General features: G+C 45.1%; 1 protein-coding gene across 1 annotated transcript in view; it reads right to left on the minus strand.

The window, feature by feature from the left end:
• Positions 1-11,992: 11,992 nt before the first annotated feature.
• SHOC2 (SHOC2 leucine rich repeat scaffold protein) overlaps positions 11,993-20,012 on the minus strand; it is a 94,853-nt gene continuing 86,833 nt past the window's right edge. The window contains exons 7-9 of the mRNA XM_090057413.1: positions 18,016-18,153; positions 17,385-17,502; positions 11,993-16,010 (exon numbers count right to left, since the gene is read on the minus strand). Of these exons, the coding sequence (XP_089913539.1) occupies positions 15,802-16,010; positions 17,385-17,502; positions 18,016-18,153 (465 nt within the window). The 3' untranslated portion in view covers positions 11,993-15,801. The remainder of the gene's footprint in view (positions 16,011-17,384; positions 17,503-18,015; positions 18,154-20,012) is intronic.

Raw genomic sequence — 20,012 nt, forward strand, 5'->3', positions numbered from 1 at the left:
CCGCGGCCTGTGGGACCCACTGTCTTCCAAATGAACATCATCCTCTCTGGGGCATCTCGTGCCCGAGTTTCACGGCCAAGCTGCACCGTGATTCACGCTAAAAAGTTTCTTCCATCAGGCTGCTTGGAGAGGGGCCCTCCCAGGCGAGAGGAGGCTGCCTTGCCCACGCGTCGGCCAGGGCCCTTGGCATGAGCGACAGCGGTGCAGGCTGCACCGAGCGCCCCGTGGGCTGGGAGCGAGGGAAGGTAACGGGGCCTGCTCTGGTCCGGCAGGCGAGCAGATGTGATGCTGGATGCGCGCAGGGAGCCAGGCAGGACCGAGGGCAGAGCAAGGGTGCAGTGGCACCTACCGCTCACAGTGGCTCATTGCAGGCAGAGAGCTCAGCTGAGATTTTCCCCTCTTCACAGCAGTGCCCAGCTCGCTAGCAGCCAGGGAAACAGCTCCTGCACCGCTCAGGGCTGACGACTGGCTTTTTTGGACGGCACTGCCCAGCCTCCCAGTCTTGAGAGCGAAGGCCGAGCCATCGGAAACCCGCCGCCCGCACAAAAGGGAGAGAGAGCACCGAGGCTCTTAAATATCTCACTCCCCAAGTATGTTTTGCACGAGAAAGGTAATGCCGCTGCACGTTTAAGGTGAGTTTTTCTCTCTCCCCCTTCGGTAGGAGACTAGCACAGTGCTATGACTCCCTCTGCTACAAAGAAAATTAAATCTTAAAATAATCCCTCTTCGCCCTCCTTTCTAGTGTTTAGTTCAGCGCAGAGGTCTCAGTGGCCCCGTGGCACTAAACGATGCGTATATTATACACACGCACACGCAGACGCCGAGTGAGAAGCTATTACCGCCCTCGACTGCCTGCTGTGCAACTGGACAGGGCAGACGGAGGCGGCAGAACTAGCCCGAACATTTTGGACAAAATGCTTTATTTGTCGTTGAAATGAGCTGCTTGCTGAAGCCAAACTATTTCACTGAGCTGTGCTGATTTTTTTGATTAGGTTTTCACCGCAAGGGCCCTTTTTGAGATCTGCAGCGGTCTCCCCTCTCACTTCCAAACAGAGCGAGCGAGACCCACAACAGTAGGTACATTTATATTAGTATAATCAGTGCTAGACTGGGAAAAGAAAAGGGTGGCAGGTAGAAGACAGAGCCCCCTAAATCAGGGCAACTTCACCCCTGAAAGCACCAAGGAAAGCTACTCTGGTTTGTGCAGCATCTGTCTGCCTCCATCCCAGCATAGGGGGTGGGCCATTAGCTTCTTCCCGGCACCTGTCAGCAAGGCATGTTAATAACCACCTCATCTCTACCCATCCCTGATTTGAAAAACAGGACCTTCCTACACGGGGCCATTTCGTAAAAATGCTTGGAAGGGTTTTTGTGTCATTTTTTTTTTTTTAAAGCAAACTTCAAAACTTCAGAGGTTGTCATGAAACAGAGGGCCAGCACAGAGCCAAGAGTGCCAGACAGAGGGGAACTAGCAAGCAAGAGCCTGCTTTTGCATTATGCACCCATTTGTTGAAAACAGAAATAACTCTGGCACCAGGGAAAGGCCCGCCACATCCCAGGGGACTGTCCTCAACACTGGGCTACAGTCACGCTCCCCCTTTCTTGCTGTCCTTCTGGCCCCATTCAGCTTGCATGCTCAGCATCTCGGGGGGGGGGGGGCAGCTTCGATAGGAGCTGTGGAGGGTGCCCCCCCACCAACCTCGTGCATGGGCTGGCTGTCAGGGTCCATCCCTGAGAAGTGGGAGATGGGGCCGTGACGTCTCAGGCTGAGGATTGCCCAGAGCCTCACTCCCTCGGTGCTAGACTGTGGTGCAGATGGTGAGCCCCTCTTATTCCTGTGCTTTGCATGTCTTACCCAATTCCCAGGGTGTGTAATGCTCGTGTGACACCCCCCCCGCCCCCCCAGTGAGATCCTGCTGTACCTGCAGCAGACCAGTGCACTCTGCTTGCACTTTTCACGCCCAGATTCTCTTCAATTCCCACCATAACCGATCACAGATGTCTGGGGTTTCTTTATTCAAACCCTGGAATCAAATAGGAGAAGAAAAGATCCATGATGAAGCACTCTCCTTTCTCATCTGTAACCCCCCCCCCCACACACACACACACACACACATCTCTGAGCTTCAAGCATACACTTCATGAACAGAAAGGACAGAAAAAATCCTATCCTGGTTTTTCTCTCCCACTCGACAAGGTGGCTTAGCCAGCGGTGATACCAGTCTGACTACACCCTCTTGCCCAATACACTCTTTAGATACCTTCCTCACAAGGTGAACTGTGCTGCTGATCCCAGGTCATTAATTAAGCCTGCAGCTTTCGTGTCAAACGCCTCTGCCGTGAACTAGGTCAGGAGCTTGTTTCCAGACAAAGCCACTATCTGACTTTTTAATTTTAAAGAGAGCAAATGAAAAGACTCGTGCCATCTACGTTCTAGTAATGACATAAAGGGTAATTATATATGGTAAGAGAGTCCCTGGAAACAGTAATTAGGGCAATAGCTAAGAAAATACTTGGTGCCTGACAGGTGAGACGTATGCGGTCAGGCCGACGAAATCTAACGTCCAGAATTGCTGGAGAGGAAGGGTCAGATCCGACAACTACAAAGCAGCTTCTCTTCCTCGAGGGTAAAACAGCACACTTCAAGTGGTCTGCAAAAAACCCCCCAAAAAACAACAGTTTGAGAAGCACTGCTCTAATCCATAACGATGCTGAGGGTCTCGGCGGACCACTTAATAACTTTTTCTTGTTCTGCGGATCAAAGCGCGCACGACTCATACTGGAGTATCAGTAGTCTTACCTTTCAAATGCAACGGATGGACCTGGGTTTTTTTGAGCAACGTTCGGGGAAGTCGGGTGTAATGTTGGTCAGCGTTAGCCTTTCTGCAGACCGCTTGGATGGAGCTGGCGGACCAGTGGCGGTCCACGGACCACGGTTTGAGAACCTCCGAATTGGAGGAAAACAAAATTTGCCCCTTAGGAGCTTAGAGGCAACTAAGGCTTTCTGACGGGGACCCAGACAAAAAGCAAACACGGGGCACAGAACAAGAGATCTAGAAAAAAACGCGGTAATGGTACTTGCCCATTGAAGCCACCAGCCACGATGGATGCAGCAGCACCTGAGGGCTGGACGCCCTGCTGGAAGATACGCTGCAGACCCGGGGCTGAAGGCAGGGGTCGTGGGCTGGAAGTGTGAGGCCGACATTATACAGGTCAGACTAAATGCCTTAACAATGAGTTCACCATATGTTCCTGCCCATCCCCGTGTCAACAAGTGATGCTGCACATTGGGCCTTGCTCTTTGTCCTGTTGAAGTCTTCACTAGAGAGAAGAGGACCGGGGGCTCCCGTTAGCGGACAGGTTTCCCTCCGAGAGCCTGACCCTGTAACATCACTTACCGACAAAACTCTCAGCAACATCAGCAGGATCGCTGCCTGCGGCTGGATTGCAAGTTGTCGTGCGGGAGGCGCTGCTGATGGTGCTGGAAGGGAAAGGCAAGGCCCGGGTGAAATGCGTGAAGGTTCGTGGCGCGCACAAACGCTGATGCAGGTTTTCCTGCTCAGCTCAGGGCAGGCGCTCGGGGAACGCAGGGTGGGCAGCAGCCGCCATGGAAGTTGGCCTTACTCCTTTTGTGCTGATTTCACCTATTTGTGTGGTTAGCTGCTGAGCCTGCTGCACAACCATCTATTTCTACCCTGCCTGGGGGTTTACCAGCTGGATGGGCTTTTTATGATATGCGAACAAGACAATAAAATATATCGCTTTTGCTCTTCTGTGCAGATGCTTAATCCCTTTGATTTTCCATGCACGTGGGGACACTGTTTATGACACGCACCGATCAGGCAGCACGGAGCTACTCACCCACGTGAACGTTCGCCACTGCCGGAGCAGCTCACCCAGACTGAGATCCATCACAACAGGTATCCCACGTCCTGCCACACCAACCCTTGTGCGTCGAGGTGAACCGGCACGAGCTGCTTCTCTGGTCTTTGTCGGCGAGTTTCCTGCCGCCTGTTGCTTTGGTCTCTGTCCCTGTCCTGCTGGGATCTCCTCGCGCAAGGTTTCGTTGTACAGCCCGGCAGATTTTCTTAACAAGTTCTTTGAGACGAAATGAATAGCTGTCCGGACAATAGAAATCGCTCCATGAGATGGGCTGCCGCTTAAAGAGGAGAGTGCTTCGCTGGTTCAAGATATTTCAGCATCTCTCCCCTCAACTCTATTCATTGCACGGCTTCTCTGTCATAACCGCACAGTGTCACCATTTGGGTTTGGGGTGCATCTCTCTTTGAAGAGAAGTCTGGAAACAAGTGAAAGGCTAAGACTGGTCACGTCGATCTGCTAGGAGCACAGGACTGTAAGGGACCCCCCTTCCCACCCTGGGCCTGCAATCCTGCAATCATTTACCCAAACCGCTTCAACCCCTCAGATACAGCTACAAGGTGCAAACCCAGAAACACCCTATAACATGCCACAGGTAAGAGCAGTGGAGAGTGCCAGCTCCCTGTCACTGCAGAAATTGGAAATAACCAAATGAAACCATCTAGGCACCCCGGGAAGGATGTTTCCACATGAACCCAGGTGCAGGGGCAGACAGGGGCCGCACCCCAGCGAAGGAGGCGCGTGTTATAGGTCCCGCCTGAACGCACGCAGAACCACTTCCCTAAAAGCGAGCCGGACGCGCTGCTCCTAATGTCGCCAAATCGGCTCCACGCTCCTGCCATAGTTTCATAGTAGCTAGAGTCGGAAGGGACCTAGGAAGATCATCTAGTCCGACCCCCTGCCTTGGCAGGAAAGAGCACCGGGGTCAGATGACCCCGGCAAGGTGCTCATCTAACTTCCTTTTAAAAATCCCCAGGCTAGGAGCCTGCACCACTTCCCCTGGAAGCCGGTTCCAGGCCCTAGCCGCCCTGACCGTGAAGTAGCGCCTCCTAATATCTAATCTAAACCTACTCTCCGCCAGCTTGTGACCGTTATTCCTGGTCACTCCTGGCAGCGCACGGGGGAACAGGGACTCCCCCAATACCTGCTGATCCCCCCTGACCAGTTTGTAGCAGGCCACAAGGTCCCCCCTTAACCTTCTCTTGTGGAGGCTAAACAGGTTCAGGTCCCGTAGCCACATTCGTTCTCCACCCAAACGAATCCCAAATTCACGGGACAGCTTTAAAGGTAAAACAAGCACCGCCGTTCTTTGAAGGCTGGCACACAAAATGGCCAGAGACTGAGCGGTTGAAATCGCAGGGCCCCGGAAAGCCGAGTGCGCCGGAGCAATTTCAGGACAAAGGAGGCTCCGCAGTAGAAGGGTGCGAGCTTGGGTGCTTCCCTTTGTTTCCGGTTTCACCATGTTGCGGTGAAAGGAAATGATGCAGAGAAATCATCTAGCAGCCTTGGAAAACCCTGCTCTGAGCACAGCCGTTCCCTTGTGCGTGTGGCTCTCAGGTGCCTCCCGAGAGCCCATCGCCAACATCTTTCTTGGCCGCTGGGGTCCTGCAGACCCTGGCACTGGTGCCTCTGCCCTCCCAAGCCCGGAGTTACTTGGACGGGAAGCTGTCAGCATGCTGATTTCTTAACCACATCCTTCAGCGGCAACATGGCGATTAAGAAAACCGCGCAGGTTTTAGCAAAGGAATTTCTTCACCACCTGCACTCGACTCTTAAAAAACACGGGAGAGTCACTGATCTGGAAAGCAACAGGTAGTCCTGACCCCCCCACATCCCACGGCTTCATCTCACCCTGTCTGAATCCTGGGTCCGAGACAGAGATGGGATTGAAGGGAAAAGCGGGTGCCCTGCACCCAGCCGGGTCTGCTTAATGTGCAATATATTGCTTGAAAAAGCACCTGCCCTTTTCTGTTTCTGCCCGTGCTTTTTTTTTTTTTTTGTGGGGAAGTGGGGATCAGAGGATCGTGGGAAAGTAGGGCTGGAAAGGAACTTGCAAGGTTTAGTCCGGCCTCCTGCTCAAGGCAGGATGGTCCCAGCCTAAACCATCCCATCCATGCGTCTGTGCAACCTGCTCTTGAAAACTTGCACAGATGAAGATTTCAGTCTCTCCAGGCAGCCCGCGCCACTGCTCGACCATCCTCAGCCAGAAAGTTCCTCCTAATTTCCAACCTAAGTTTCCCCTGCTGCTGCTCGAGGTCATTGCTCCTAGTGCTGTCCCCTACCGCCCCAGAGACAAGCCCATCTCCATCCCCTCTCTAGTCGCCCTTCACGTACTTGAAGACTTATCACATCCCCCTTCGGTCTCCTCTTCTCCAGACTGAATAACCTTTGCTCTTTCAGCCCTACCTCGGGAGTCTTGCCTCCCAGGCCTCTACTCATCGTTATTGCTCTCTTGAGAGATGACCAGACTCAAGCCACTGCACCCCATCCCACAGGCACTTGACCCAGATAGTAAGTCCTCCGAAGTCAAGGTCCTGCTAGTAGAAAACCCATTGCTCCACTAAGGAAGAGTCATACATCATCACGAGGCCCTGCCTGGCTTGGTTAGCTCACCCCAAGATGCCTCACACCCGAGCACGAGCACGAGCTGTCCAGAATACAGCAACCCTGTCAGGGCTTGTGCACTTCCCAGCACCACTCAGCCAGCCAGCTGCCATACGCAGGTGATAATGCAAAGCACACGCTTCGGAGAAGGTGACAGGCAAAACACAGTTCACCCACCCAGACAGAGCTCACTGCTTAGCACAATCTGCCATAGAGGGTCTGGAAATCAGAGGCAGCCCTGCACACAACCACGCTCACCCGAAGGACTCAGCAGCTACTTGCAATACTTGCCACGGGCAAGCTAACAGGAGGATGAAAACGAATGAATCGGGAAGAGGATGCAAAGGATCGGTGCAATGGCGTCATGCATGCATCTCCTTCACACTGCCTGCCACGGCCGGTGGCATCATTGCTCTGGCTTTGCATCGGTGCGCAGGGGCCCAATTCTGGGAAGCACTCATCTCCTACGGACATCCGTGGGAGCGCCCACCTCCTGGTACAGACAGCGCCCCTTTTGGAAAAGGCGGTGGCACCCAGCTTTGTTCTGGGGTTCACTCTAAGCCCTCCGCTTCTGCCCCGTCGGACCCTGGCTCCATTGACGCCAAGGGGAGTTTTGCCATTGTTGGCAGTGGCGAGAGCATTTTGCCCAGGAGTTTGGGGAGAAATTGGAGCCAACCCCCCTCCCGCAAATGCACAAAGGGTGATGCCAGGCAGTGCTCTTCCTCAGCCTTTAAGTGTCACGGGTCGCTTATGAAACCTTGGATGGAGGTTACGCCAGCAAATTTCTGCTCCTCTGGATCAACCGTCCTCCCTCAGCCCCCGAAGATGCATTTCACTGCAACACAGAGGATCTTAGCGAACCCTCCTGCCTCACTTCCATCTTTGCCTTCAGGCAACTGCTGCCTTGAATCAATCCTTTCAAGAAATTATTTCATTGCTAGCATCACAAATCATCATGCCCACTCTCCCCTTGTGATGCTAGGAGTAACTCCCATTAGAGCTACTGAGAAAAATCATTGCTTTGCTTCTGAACCTGCTGCTCGATCTGTCAGCGCGACTCGCATGCAACAGCACGAGCATTAAGAGGAGAAACAGCTTCATAAGAAATGCTGCAAGCTTCCTGTGGCTGGTTAGAGCTGAACTCTCTCTGAACTTGACTTTCTACTCGCTTAGGCTGAATGACAGCTAGGGCTACACATGCAAGGAAGTGGCAACTGGAAGCCCAGGTGTAATTGCTACTGAGCACATTTAGAAAAGGGGGATGCCCAAAATGTCAAACCAGACACAACAGCCTTACAGAGCATCCACATCAGCAGCTTCCCACCACCTAGACTGGCAACTCAGGTCAGAGTACAGCTCGTATTTAGGAACGGCAAAGCAGCCTGTTTCAATAAGGGTGAAGTTGCACATTATACTATGGGCCCTTAAAACATGAGCGTCTGCATGTTAAAGTGTGTTCTGTGCCCTCGGAGCTTCTCAAAGTTACACCACTTTATGCGAGGGTTAACTCTGGACCACGCTACCAAGCTTGTGTTAGGATAACTTCAGTCTGCTCCACAGACACAAAACAAGCAATCTGCAGTGCTCGCAGCCCCCTACCGCCCCAGAGCAGAGTAAGGGCTGCCAGGGTGTCAGCTTCACACCTGCCTGGCAGAAACCGCACTGCCACGGCGCCAGGCAGGGGAGCTGGTAGGAAATCTGGCAAGTTTCTGTACAAACCCAGGCCGCGTCGCAGCTTTTTCAACATCGAACAGAGACTGCACAACATTTCATAGATCACAAAGCAGCTTCTCCAAGGGACACATGGAAAGGAGCATTTCGCACCCGCTCTCTTCCCCTACCCCACGCCCTTCCTCTGCCTTCAGAACAGGCCTTTCATCTTTGCAAGGCCTGTGCTCTGGATGAAATAAAGAGCCAGGCAATCCCAGTGAGAAATGCTTCCCCAGGAGAAGACAAAAAAGAGTTGCAGGTACTTTGGTACTTTCAGATGAAGGAATCCTACTGACAAAAGCAAAATGCTTTGAGATTATTCTGGGAAATATTTCTAGTTATATTTTGCACCCAAAGATCATGAAGGAATGTATTTACCCACAATAGCAGGAGCTGACAGTACTCAGTATCTTACAATATAAATGGCTGTTTGCCTGGTAAATATAGTTAGTACTGTTGTTAACTATTGCTATAGGGTTGGCAACCTTTTGCTGGCAGTAGTTGCAGTCTGGAAGCTTTTGCTCAGCTGTCTGTATACACCCTTGTTGCAGATTCCCTTCCCCTTTGCAGCAAGGGAAGCGCTGTGGAGGGGATGGGCACCACAGCCCGTGTTTTCACTGATCCCGCACCCTGGATCAGAGCGCCTCACTGCCCGATCCAGCCTGCAGACCCCTTCTTTAACATTCCAAAGCCAACTTTGATTAGGATTTAAATATTCACTTTAAATTTGGAGTCCACCGTTAGCACTGTGTTAACGCTTTTATTGCAAGATCCGATAACTTCAGATACTAGGGTTCACATTCTGCCTCCGGCAAAGGGACAGGGACTGCCCTGCCAGGGCTGTTTCCTACCGTCACTGATATGTACCAAGAGAAGCAGTGGGGTATTTTTCATGTTCATCAAGACATCTGGTGGGTGGTGCTGTGCAGGTTTCATTTTGTCACGCTTATTTCTCAAGCCCTTCCAATACGTGTAGTTTTGTACAAGACAAAGCAAGGAACTGTTTCTGCCCCACAAAGAGCTGAAAAAAATCTTAATCACAGGTAGACAAGGGAGGTTGGAGGCTCAGTGGAAGGAGCTCTTCAAGTTATTCATGAGAAGTAGTGGTCATTTTTGGGAGCCCTGGCATTGGCAATTTCTTCATCTAATTTCTGGACGTTAGGAAACAGTTGACAGGAGAAACAAGGGGTAGAGAGATCGTAGATGGAGTGGACACACATAGAGGACAGGAATCAACAAGGCACAGAGCTGATTTGCCTAGACATAGAATAGGGAGGGGAGACATGCGCTGTTGACCAAAACAGAAAGTGGGCGATTGCAGACGCTGTAATGGAAGCCCTCCAAAAAGGCAATTTTCTGGAGAAAATTGAAACTTATTGAAAAAAAAAAAGTGTACAAAGAAAACTTCAGAAAGAATACCAGGTGTGAAGAAAAAAAGTGTAGTCAAGCCCCCCCACCCCTCTTTTTTTTTTTTAAACTGAGAAAATTTGGCAGGACTTTTTTTTTTTTAACCACTTATATCACTGGCAGACTAAACAGGAGAGGTGGAACCTGAAAGGTCTGAAATGTAATCACAGAAGTAGTTCTGCCTTTCATCATCTGGCACAATGAAGTTTAAACCCAAACAACAGGAAGCCAGTGAAGGAAACTGGAATGGGGTTGCACGTGAGAATGGCAGCTACACGTGGATGGAAGAGAGGGGAATAAGGAGGCAGCAGCAGATGTAAAATCAAATTATTTTTCATTCTCTAATTCAGTATTTTTAAAATGTGCATATGTGCATCCAGGGAGATCGGTAAGCGTTTTCTCAAGTGTCCTAAACCTGGTGATACCAATTAGATGTATTACCCTATCATCAGACCCATGTGCTGCGGTCTCTTTCCCCAATGCTTCACCAAGCTTGAATCAGTTTGGGTGAAGAAAAGCTCAACCCAGCCAAGATATATGGGATAGTGTAGGTAAGTGCAAGCTTCTTGGCATCAGCAGTTGCCCACCATCTCTGTCCACTGTCTGTTGAGACGGTTGGAGACTTTTGTATGAGCTTCTGCCCAAATTGCCAGCCCGTAATGACCCAAAATACTTCAACCTTTTCTTTCCAGAGCACATCTCAAGATCACCTAAATACTGGACGGCTGCAATGTCTCCTAAATGGGGCCACTGGCATTTCTGGAAATGCCAAAGTAGCATTAAAATTCTTCTTTTTTTTGGTCTATTTGCTTGAAGAATAAAATGCAAGCACTAGCTACTTGGAACAGTGGCTATGTATTGTAATAAGCTACACAGTTAGAAGATATCCTGCAACACTGCATCATGTCAGTTTGGAAATGTTTTCTTTTATTAAACCAAAGAGATTAAATCTAGGTGATTTCGTGTCTCTTACGCACTTTAGGCATCTATTTTGTTCACAGGAACTCATTTTCCACTAAAATCCAGAGTCAAGGTTTGTTATTCCTTCTGAAGAGAACAGTGACCCTATCCTCTTTATGTCTTACTGTGACACTAGAACAAAATGAAAGTAAAAGGTTGTACAAACATTTGCTTTATAAAGGTGTGCAATTTACATATCTGATATTTAGAGCAGTTACCGTCATGCAACTTCTGGAGTTTCCTGAAATCAGTATACATTTCACTTTGTATTTGACTTGGAAAAAAAAAAGTATCTTCAAAAGAGTGAAGAGGTATATATAATGAAAACGCAGTTCTCAGTTGTCGCTGACACTGCAAAATTATGATTTACCTCCAAGTTAAATTAGACTTTAACACTAGAAAACTTTCAAAAGACTCGGTGGCAGCTCATTTACAAATATATTTATAATGAATGCATTGATACAGAATGACTTTATAAAAAAGCAAGGCAATCTTTTATATAGACATAATCAACATTACAATAATTCAGATTAAAAGTACATTTTTGTAGACTGTTTACACTCTTATTTAGCTTTTGACCACAAATTATCATGGTCTGGTATATTTCCCACAGCAAAAATCCTGTGCAGTCCCGGTTAAGACCTAAATATCATAATAATAAACATGATCTTCTGATCTTTGCTAGAATAAAAACAAAAACCATTTGATACTGTTTGTAGATGCTATAATTTGTTTGTAATTGTCCTAACTGTGCCTTGAAGTTTGTGTGTTGTGCAAATCACTGCCAACTGCACGTCTAATTAAAAGCAAGTTCTGGCATGCCGGTTCAACATACAACTGAGGTGCAATATTGACTATACAAAAGCACTCTGCTGCATTTAGATTCCTTGGTTATGAATGAAGACATCCTCTGTCCCTTGATATGTTAATGAGTTTGTATTGATCCTTCAGAGATTTAAAAAAAAAAAAAAAAAAAGAAAAAAAAAGCTATTTTGCAGACTTCCAGAATTAAATATGGTACTGAAAGTTTTTGCGCTTTAGGTGATGCAGTGGGTTTAAGTGCTAACCACCTAGAGTACTGCTTTTTAAACCATTTACATGAGCAAACACTACCTTCAAGAAGTCTGAACATGCAATTTCTTACACAACATCAGCTAAAGATGGACAAAACTGCACAGAAAGTCTAAGAGAGAGGCACTGAAGCACCAAATATTCTACATTACTAGATTGTTTTAAAATAAAAAAACATGGATTTAAGTTTCCAGTAGCATGTGGCAACCTCAAAGTGCCAATTTTGAACCACGTCACCCTACTTTCACACACAGTATTTCTACTGCAGTTACCAATGTTTGGATATTCATCTAAATGTTCCTGTTCAGAAAGCTAAATGAGGTGGTCAGAGGGGCAACTTCAATATTTTTATAGTGTTTATAAACAAAAATGTTTTTTTTCCAGCCAAGAGTCCACAGTCAACTTTCTACCTGGCCAACGAAAATGCAAGTACGTGCTTCAAAACACAACTCACGTTGACAACTGTTCCTTTACATTTAAATGCTCCCTAGTCTATTTTCTACTTTATCAGATTTCCATAACACTATATTCTGTAGCACAGTATTTTGCTTGTTAGTCAAGGCATGCTCCATGACAGTGCCCCATATTGGTTGCCAATATTGCCCGAATTAGGCAATACAAGTCATGATTTGCTTTTGCATCCAGACCAGGGACCTAAAGATTGTCACACTTATTAGAATTATGGTCTCTCAGGCTAGGTACAGACATTCAAGAAGTCAGGGGCGGAATCGAAGCTACACAGTTCTTTGTAAGCAGCGTAGTTTAGCTCGGTGCTGAACCAAACACATATTCGCCCTTGAGGTGGGAGGGAGGGAGGAAGGAAAGGAGACGGGGCAAATCTTAGACCAGGTACCACCATTTTAAAACCAGTCTGTGCACAAAAACTAATCTGTTCTGTTATGGGTATACACTGGTTGTGTGTGCTGAACTTCTCTGGCAGTTACAAATTCATTTCTAATCACTTATACCAGTTAAAGTGTAAAGTCTGTACCTGGCCTTAACGCATTTCAGGAGATAACACTAGTCAAATCAGTATGGCAAGGGAAGTAAGTTTTAATCGAAACATCTGGAACAGCCCTTTGTCCACCTGCTACTTAAATACCCTTCAGAATCCCATTCCTCCAACTTGCTCATGATTGAATATACCATATCTTATTTTACTTATTTTTAATTTGACCAGCATGATGTAAAATCTTAAAATGTATACAAGAGAGCATGAATTCCAGCATATGGTATTTGGCAGAAAAAGACAACCTAGAAACCTAGGTGACAATCTAACACCCTGGAAAACCAGGAATTCAGAATACAGAATTATTTTGCTTGCTAAAGCTTATTCCCAAATCCAAGATACTCATTTAATAGCCAAAGTACATAATTCGAGTTATAGGGAAAACCTTCTGAACTCTTGAAGTTTCTTTTCTGCCCCAGAACGTCTCTCGCGCTGCTTTGAATCACCTCTCCCTCTAGACACTCCCAAATGTTCACCTCCGAATTTCTAAAAAATTAAAAACACTCCCAAAGACGACTCGGGAGTATTTAGCATTACCACAACTACACTAGCACAAGGATACTCTGATAAAAAATATCCTCTTTTTAACATCACTATATTTTGATTCAGTACTTTATTCATTCCTCTAAGTGAAATCAAAAGACTGCACGTTTATTTGTAAGACTGTAACAAGCACTTTTGGTAACCAAGTTCTCATCCTGTGGAGTATTATAAAGGTGGGGTCAGCTCAATCAGAGTCATTAATCATGCATCTTAACTAATCTGATCACAATATTTACATCCTAAACAATCTCACTTCCGTGAATACAGCCCAACAACGTCCATACCTGAATCTTTCTAGCCTATGATAATCGGAAGCATGTATTCCACTGGCAGGGGGCAGGAGGTGGGAAGGGCAGGACTGGCACCCTGCTGTTCGATACACTACTACTTCAGGCTTTTGGGAAGTCTCTAAAATGATTCTTCTTGTATTATATTTCATTGTTAAAATCTTGCCCTGTTGCAAAGGGCAGAGATGAGATGATTTATAAATTAAAGGATAAACTCTCATTCAAGGGGAACTGGAGGAGCAAATGGGGGAAGACAGCCAATATAACTTAAAAGACACGAGGCAAAGTCATCTTTGTTTTGAGGAAATTCATCAACTAACCAAAAAAAAAAAAAAAAAAGGTTGTCCCCAAATGAACTGAGAAGTACTGCGTAGGTTTTAACAGTAAATGCAGAAACTCCATTACAGTTTGAAACGACACATTTCAGCATCTCAATTGCTTACCAACTTACTGCTGAGAAAGATCAAACTCCAGGCATAAATGTAACATACACCTTTCATAAACTAAAATCTAAACTGAAAAGCTACAGTAGATGTAAAAAAAAAATACAAGGGAAGGGAAAGGACATTACTTTGTAAAATCCAGTGACATCTACGATAGTTTTACAGCATGTTTAAGTCCTCTAAGGTTTTATATCTCCACCTGCCTTTCAAGAGGCTCCTTGTTAATGAAAAGACATCAAACAAAACAGAACACAAGTTACAGTCGATGTTAGGAAAACCGGAACAAGGCAATACATAAAATTAAGCACAATCTTAAAGCCAGAAATCATATCCTCAAATTTCCACATGGGAAATACATTTCTCATGGCATTGACTATTGCATTTTGTTCAAAAGATACACTAGCTCACGACACCCCCGCAGCAATCCATTATGCAAGTCAACTGGACAGTTTAGTGAACAACTGGAATGCAACTGCCCTTAGACTTTCCATCTTCTTAAAGAAAAGAAGGGGAACTGGCACTGCACGTGCAGCAGTGGTGTGCATTTCACTGAAGCATGTTCTGCCTTGAAGCAACCAAGATAAAGGGAACAGAACTGTGTGTGAACCACTTACAGTATTTCTATGGAGCTACCATCTATGCACAAATGAAAAAAAAAAAAAGTGCCTCTTTATAACATCGGTTTTAATACTGAAGTTGACAGAATGAGGTTATATAAAAGCATAACCGTGGTACTGAACTGAATATTTTGAAGCAAGTGCCCCAAGCAGTGGGGAAAAGTGCATTTAGTTCAGCAGCAAAACAGCACAGTGTGAAGATATTGTGCTTGGACACAGAGGTTCCATCATGGAAGGAGGTACAAGGCAAGTCAAGATATAAAACCATAGTACATTGTTAACCACCCTTAAAACTTACATATAATAACTGCAGTGTTTAAAAGTAAGACACATTCATTTTTTGTACAAGGACTGTGAGGAATCCTTAAAATTGCTCATTGTAATTCATGATAACTTTATAATAAAAAAGGTTCGTATATATTATTTCCTTGCCATTCAACTCTATTGTTAGACCTTATGGAATTGTAACTTCACAAAATAAGAACTGCTTTTCACTGAGACCATTTGATATTTTTACCAATCTGAAAAGGTTAATTGTGCTAGAAAAGATCAACCACAAAAGGCTCGGTTCAGATATGTTATGCCCACAGAGAAGCAAGACTTAAAAGAATTCAAGCTCTTTTTGACTGCATCTTTTCCACCCTACCAGTTGTTTTGATGAGTGAATATTTTTAGTATATAAACCGGTCAATAAAAATTTTTCAGCAGAAGCATATAAATTCTAGATATGATTGATTAAAACAGAGCAAATCAAAACAAAACAAAATCCAGTGATTTACTCTGACTGTAAACAATATAAAAACACCGTTTGTTTCAGATCTCAAAATAAGTTAAAGAAAATCCCAACTTCAGGACATACGATCCTACTGGGTTCAACACAAAAGGAGGAGGGAAACAAACGTTCAACTCTGTAAGATTGTGTGCATGTTTCTTCACTGAAAGTAGATGCAAGCAAAATTATTTTTCTCCCTTAAATTTAATTTTTTGAATTTGTTGGCAATCACTTTATGTGAACTGGCATTTCCAGATTACTCAGACAAACATCCATCAAATTCAGCAAAGAAAACTTAGACAAGCATTTTTACAGAATAAAAAAAATCTAAATGGCTATGATTCCTCTATTAGCAGAAACACATAATACAGTCTCAGATTTGCCTTTTACATTATTTATATATATAATACAATACATGATGCACATATTGTATATATAAATAATGGTAACATTAATGCAGTTTGGATTTTGTACAGTGTATGGGACAATCCGATTTGCATCAGACCATGGCACGATATGGTCCCTGCATTTTTAGGAACTGAATGATGAACGAGGGTCCTCCAGCAACGATCTGAGGCGGAAGGTGGCTGAGTGGGCAGTTCTCAATGCTCATTATTGATAGTTTGCTGCAGAGAGCCAGCTCAAAAGGAAGGCTGTGTAGATTGGGGTTGTCATTCAAATACAGTTCTTCCAGATTCTCCAGTGTACCTGGTTAAAAGAAAACGTTCAAATATAAAAGCAAATCTCCCTCTTGGTTCTCATGGCTTATAGCAGCATTCAAACAGAAGCTCTCCAAATCAAAAGCATTATTTCACTTGGAGACTCCTTGCCAAGGAAATTATTCATGTCGACTTCTGGTCTCAGATGCAGCAACCTTCCTACCCATCTGTACCCCAGTAAGAGCCAGGGCTGGCTTGCTTCTCTGCAGCAATGGGCAGATAGATCAACCCAGTGGTGCTCAACCTTTTGGCCCTGTGAGCCAGATGAGTAGCAAGGGGCTGGCCAGCAGACTGGATCAGCTCTGCGCTGGTTCCTGTACACGCAGGTCAGGCCCTGCGCCACTGTGCAAACCTACACCCCCACAGATCTGGAAACTGGGCAGCAACCCACTCCCCCCCAGCAAATTTTTGGACCTGTAGGCAGCCCCAAAGGCTGGATGAGATGGCACTGGGAGACTGGGTTTGCCCACAGCCCCATGTTCTATACCACTGTAGTGGAAACTGCCCTGACTTTAAAACCTTAACAAAACAGGTTTACAGCTACAGTGCTTTCACTTCCAATTAAAGTGGATGGATGGAACAGTTACAGAGGCTCAGCTCTGAAGTGGAATAATTTTAAAATGCTATTTATCCACACTCACAGAGGAAGGCAGAAGGCAAGGCAGGGTGGCCCCCTTCAGGACTAACTGCTTCAGAGAGCCATGCACTGTCGCAGACAACAATCTACTTTATCAGGTGCTAACACAGAGAAACATATTACTCCACTTTGGTTTTCCTCTGTAAACTGTTCATATACAGAATAACTAAAATCAGCAAAAAACAGACAATTTCCTTTACTGTAGTTTTATGAAACAGTTACGAGAAAACACGTTGCAGTGCTCTTCCCGAGACAGGAGTTCTTCTGGTGATAAGTTTTTCATGTGGAGAAACTTGGAAATGTTTCTTCTAGCATCTCTAAACCAATAATTGTGAATGCCAGAAAGGATATCAAATAGGGATAGGTCACTCTAGCAATAAATGGTTCAATGCTCTCTCTCTACAGCATTGATTTCTGCCACTGTCAGAGACAAAATAATACTGAGCTAGATGGACCACTGGCCTGACCCAGTATGGCACTTATGTGCTTTGTGGACATACGAGATGCATATCATATGGTCTCTCTCAGGGCTCTAGGGCAGGGCACCTTTTAGGAACAGCAGGCTAAATTAATGGGCTTTGGTCCAAAGGCGGGCCACCTACATCCCATCTTCATAGGTTGGATGAAATAAGTTGGTGGGCCACATAGGCTGCAGGCCAGAGGTTGCCTCCACCTGGCAATTATTGCTTTATCATACTGAATGGGAAAGCAGAAACAGCATCTTACCAATTTCTTCAGGAAGGTGTGTAAGAAGATTCTCTCCAAGCCCAAGATGCGTCAGATTGGTAAGGTGACCAATTCCTCTTGGAAGGGTGGTCAACTGATTATTAGTCAAAACTAGTTTCTGGAGGGGAAGTTTTTAAAAATACTAAATTAATACTACATACTTTCAGACAGACAGAGAAATATCAGAAAATCTAGCTAGTAAACCAACAGCTTGCAGAAGCTAGTGCCTTCTGTAACCAACAGCTAACAGAAGAGGGAGCAATCCCTAGGTCTTTACAGAGTTCAATATTTCTGTTGAATGTTATTAAATATAACAGTAAATTTATACTTTTAGACCTACATTTCATCAAAGAAATGTAACAGCTTTTTATAAACATTACTGAAATCTTGAGCTATTCCAGTAATGACTTTGTTATTTTATTCAATGTTACATGGTCTAACTGGATCACAAAATTAACCAGGATGACGGAAACGGCGGGAAGAGTCCTGATAACTGATTACCTACACTAATCTGAATTCCTTCCTTAACCTTTCCTAGGAGTGATGAGTACAATCAGTTTAAGTAAGAACTTTCAAATTGGCTTGGTGTAAATGAAAGGGTTATACAATACATCTCAACTCATTGCTTTACCTGCAGATCCTTAAGGTAAGCTATTTCATTTGGCAAGGATTCCAGTTTGTTCTCCTCTAGATCCAATTCTCGCAGTTTCCGCAGATTTCCAATGCCATGGGGAAGTTTCCTTAGAAGATTGTTTGACAAGATAAGAACCTTAAGAAAAAAATATGTTTTCAGTAATATAATAAGCAAACAATAAAACTCTCTTTACACTTTGGAACTACATGGTATTCAGTGCAAAAAACTGGCACATGCTAAAACTGTGGGAGTAAAAAATAAGGAAACAAAAATCAGCAATTAAAACAATATTCTACAAAGTTAAATTACTGAAATTTAAATTGACAAGAACAGATTGCAGTTCAATGGAATTACCTGTAATCTTGTGCATTTTTCAGGAAAGATAAAAACAGAACCGAGCTAACAAGTGAAGAAAACCAGACCTACTACAAACTTCCTTTTCTTTCCCTGCCCCACTGTCCTCTTTGTTGTTGTCCCCTCTGCTTTCCATACCCTCCCTAATCTACCAAGCTCACACCCTCCGTAAGTCCATCCACAAGTGGATTTTGAAAAGGGAACCCTGAAACCTTGTATAATGAAGTGCTTGGGAATTCTCTACACACATGCACTCATCTCTCAAGTGATCATTCATCAGTCCCCTTTCCTAGTCATCCTGGGGTTGCCACCACCTCCTATTTGTTCTCATTTCAGTTAGATGAAGTTCCCCTGGGCTAAAAAATCCGTCTTTGCCTATGCTTTCAAGTACCAGGGTCACTTATGATGCCGCATAAATAATTATATTATTCACAATTTGCACTAATACACCACCTTTCACCAGGGGAGCTAAAAGATCCCTAAAAGCAATTCAGCCTCATTACCATGAGGCAGGTAATTATGACATTTTACTAATGAGCAAACCGACATGCAACGTTTAATTTTTAGTAGCTCCAAATGTCCACAACACCATGTTAATTCAGTTTGATCTGCAGATCCTCAGAGCCCAGTGATCTAATCCCCAAGGAGCCCTCTGTTTTGCACTGCTGCAGAAACCTTCAGTTTTTGCATTAAAAACACTGCATAAACAACTCTTTGTACCCACATCTTTATTTTAAGGGAAAATAAAGCTAATGGGCTTGCAAGATCTCTGGCTTGAGTAGCATGACATTTCATTGTCCATTTTCCAGAAGTTGCTGATTTTGATATTATAAACAGAAAGATTCTTGAGCAAAAGAGAACTGGATCATTGAGCACACCCTACTTATATAAAATTTTAACCTCCCCCCAAACTATAGAAAATTGTCAGCTGATTGGAAGAAAAGTTACAGCACAAACAGTTATACTGGAGCAGCTTTAAACTTTAAGTGTGGCGTTTATTTATTGGCACTATCAACAGATTCTTTTCAGTGACCTGCTGACGGTTTCAAAGTTCCCTTAATGTGCAGAACTACTTGCTCAAATGCCCTTCTGTCCCTTTCAGGAAGTTAAGCCCATCTGTCTTTGCTCACCCTTACAGGGTTCCATCTGAGTGGGCGCGTCTACACATTCATTAATGCACCATAGTTGTTATGCATTAAGTTTACTACTTGGCTAACCAAGTACTAAATCAATGTGCAGCAACTCATGCTATTGTGCAGTAGTGCCAGCGCATGGGATTTTAGTGATGCTTACTGCATAGTAGCCTAATACTACTGCACAGTGGCGTGTTAGCATGGTTTTTGCCCAGCACACTACTGCAAAGTGTTATTAGGCTACTGAGCAGTTAGCGCCTGGTGTAGACGTGCCCAGTAAGAACAAAAGAGAAGGCTCATCTTAGTTCCTGGCATCTGTCTACATAATTTCCTGCCCAAAGAAGGTCCAAGAGAATCCCAAGTGCCCACCTTTATGGTTAACGCTTGGTCCATATGGTTAAGGTTTATCCCTTCGTTGGATTTTTTGGCTTCCTTTACTTCTATGCCAAAGCTTCTGAGCACGGAACCTAGTTTGATTTCATTTTATTTTCCATAACACTATACATA

This window comes from Crocodylus siamensis, chromosome 7 (assembly GCF_052110815.1).
Source record: "Crocodylus siamensis isolate JL-2025a chromosome 7, ASM5211081v1, whole genome shotgun sequence".
In the NCBI taxonomy this organism is placed as follows: domain Eukaryota; kingdom Metazoa; phylum Chordata; order Crocodylia; family Crocodylidae; genus Crocodylus; species Crocodylus siamensis.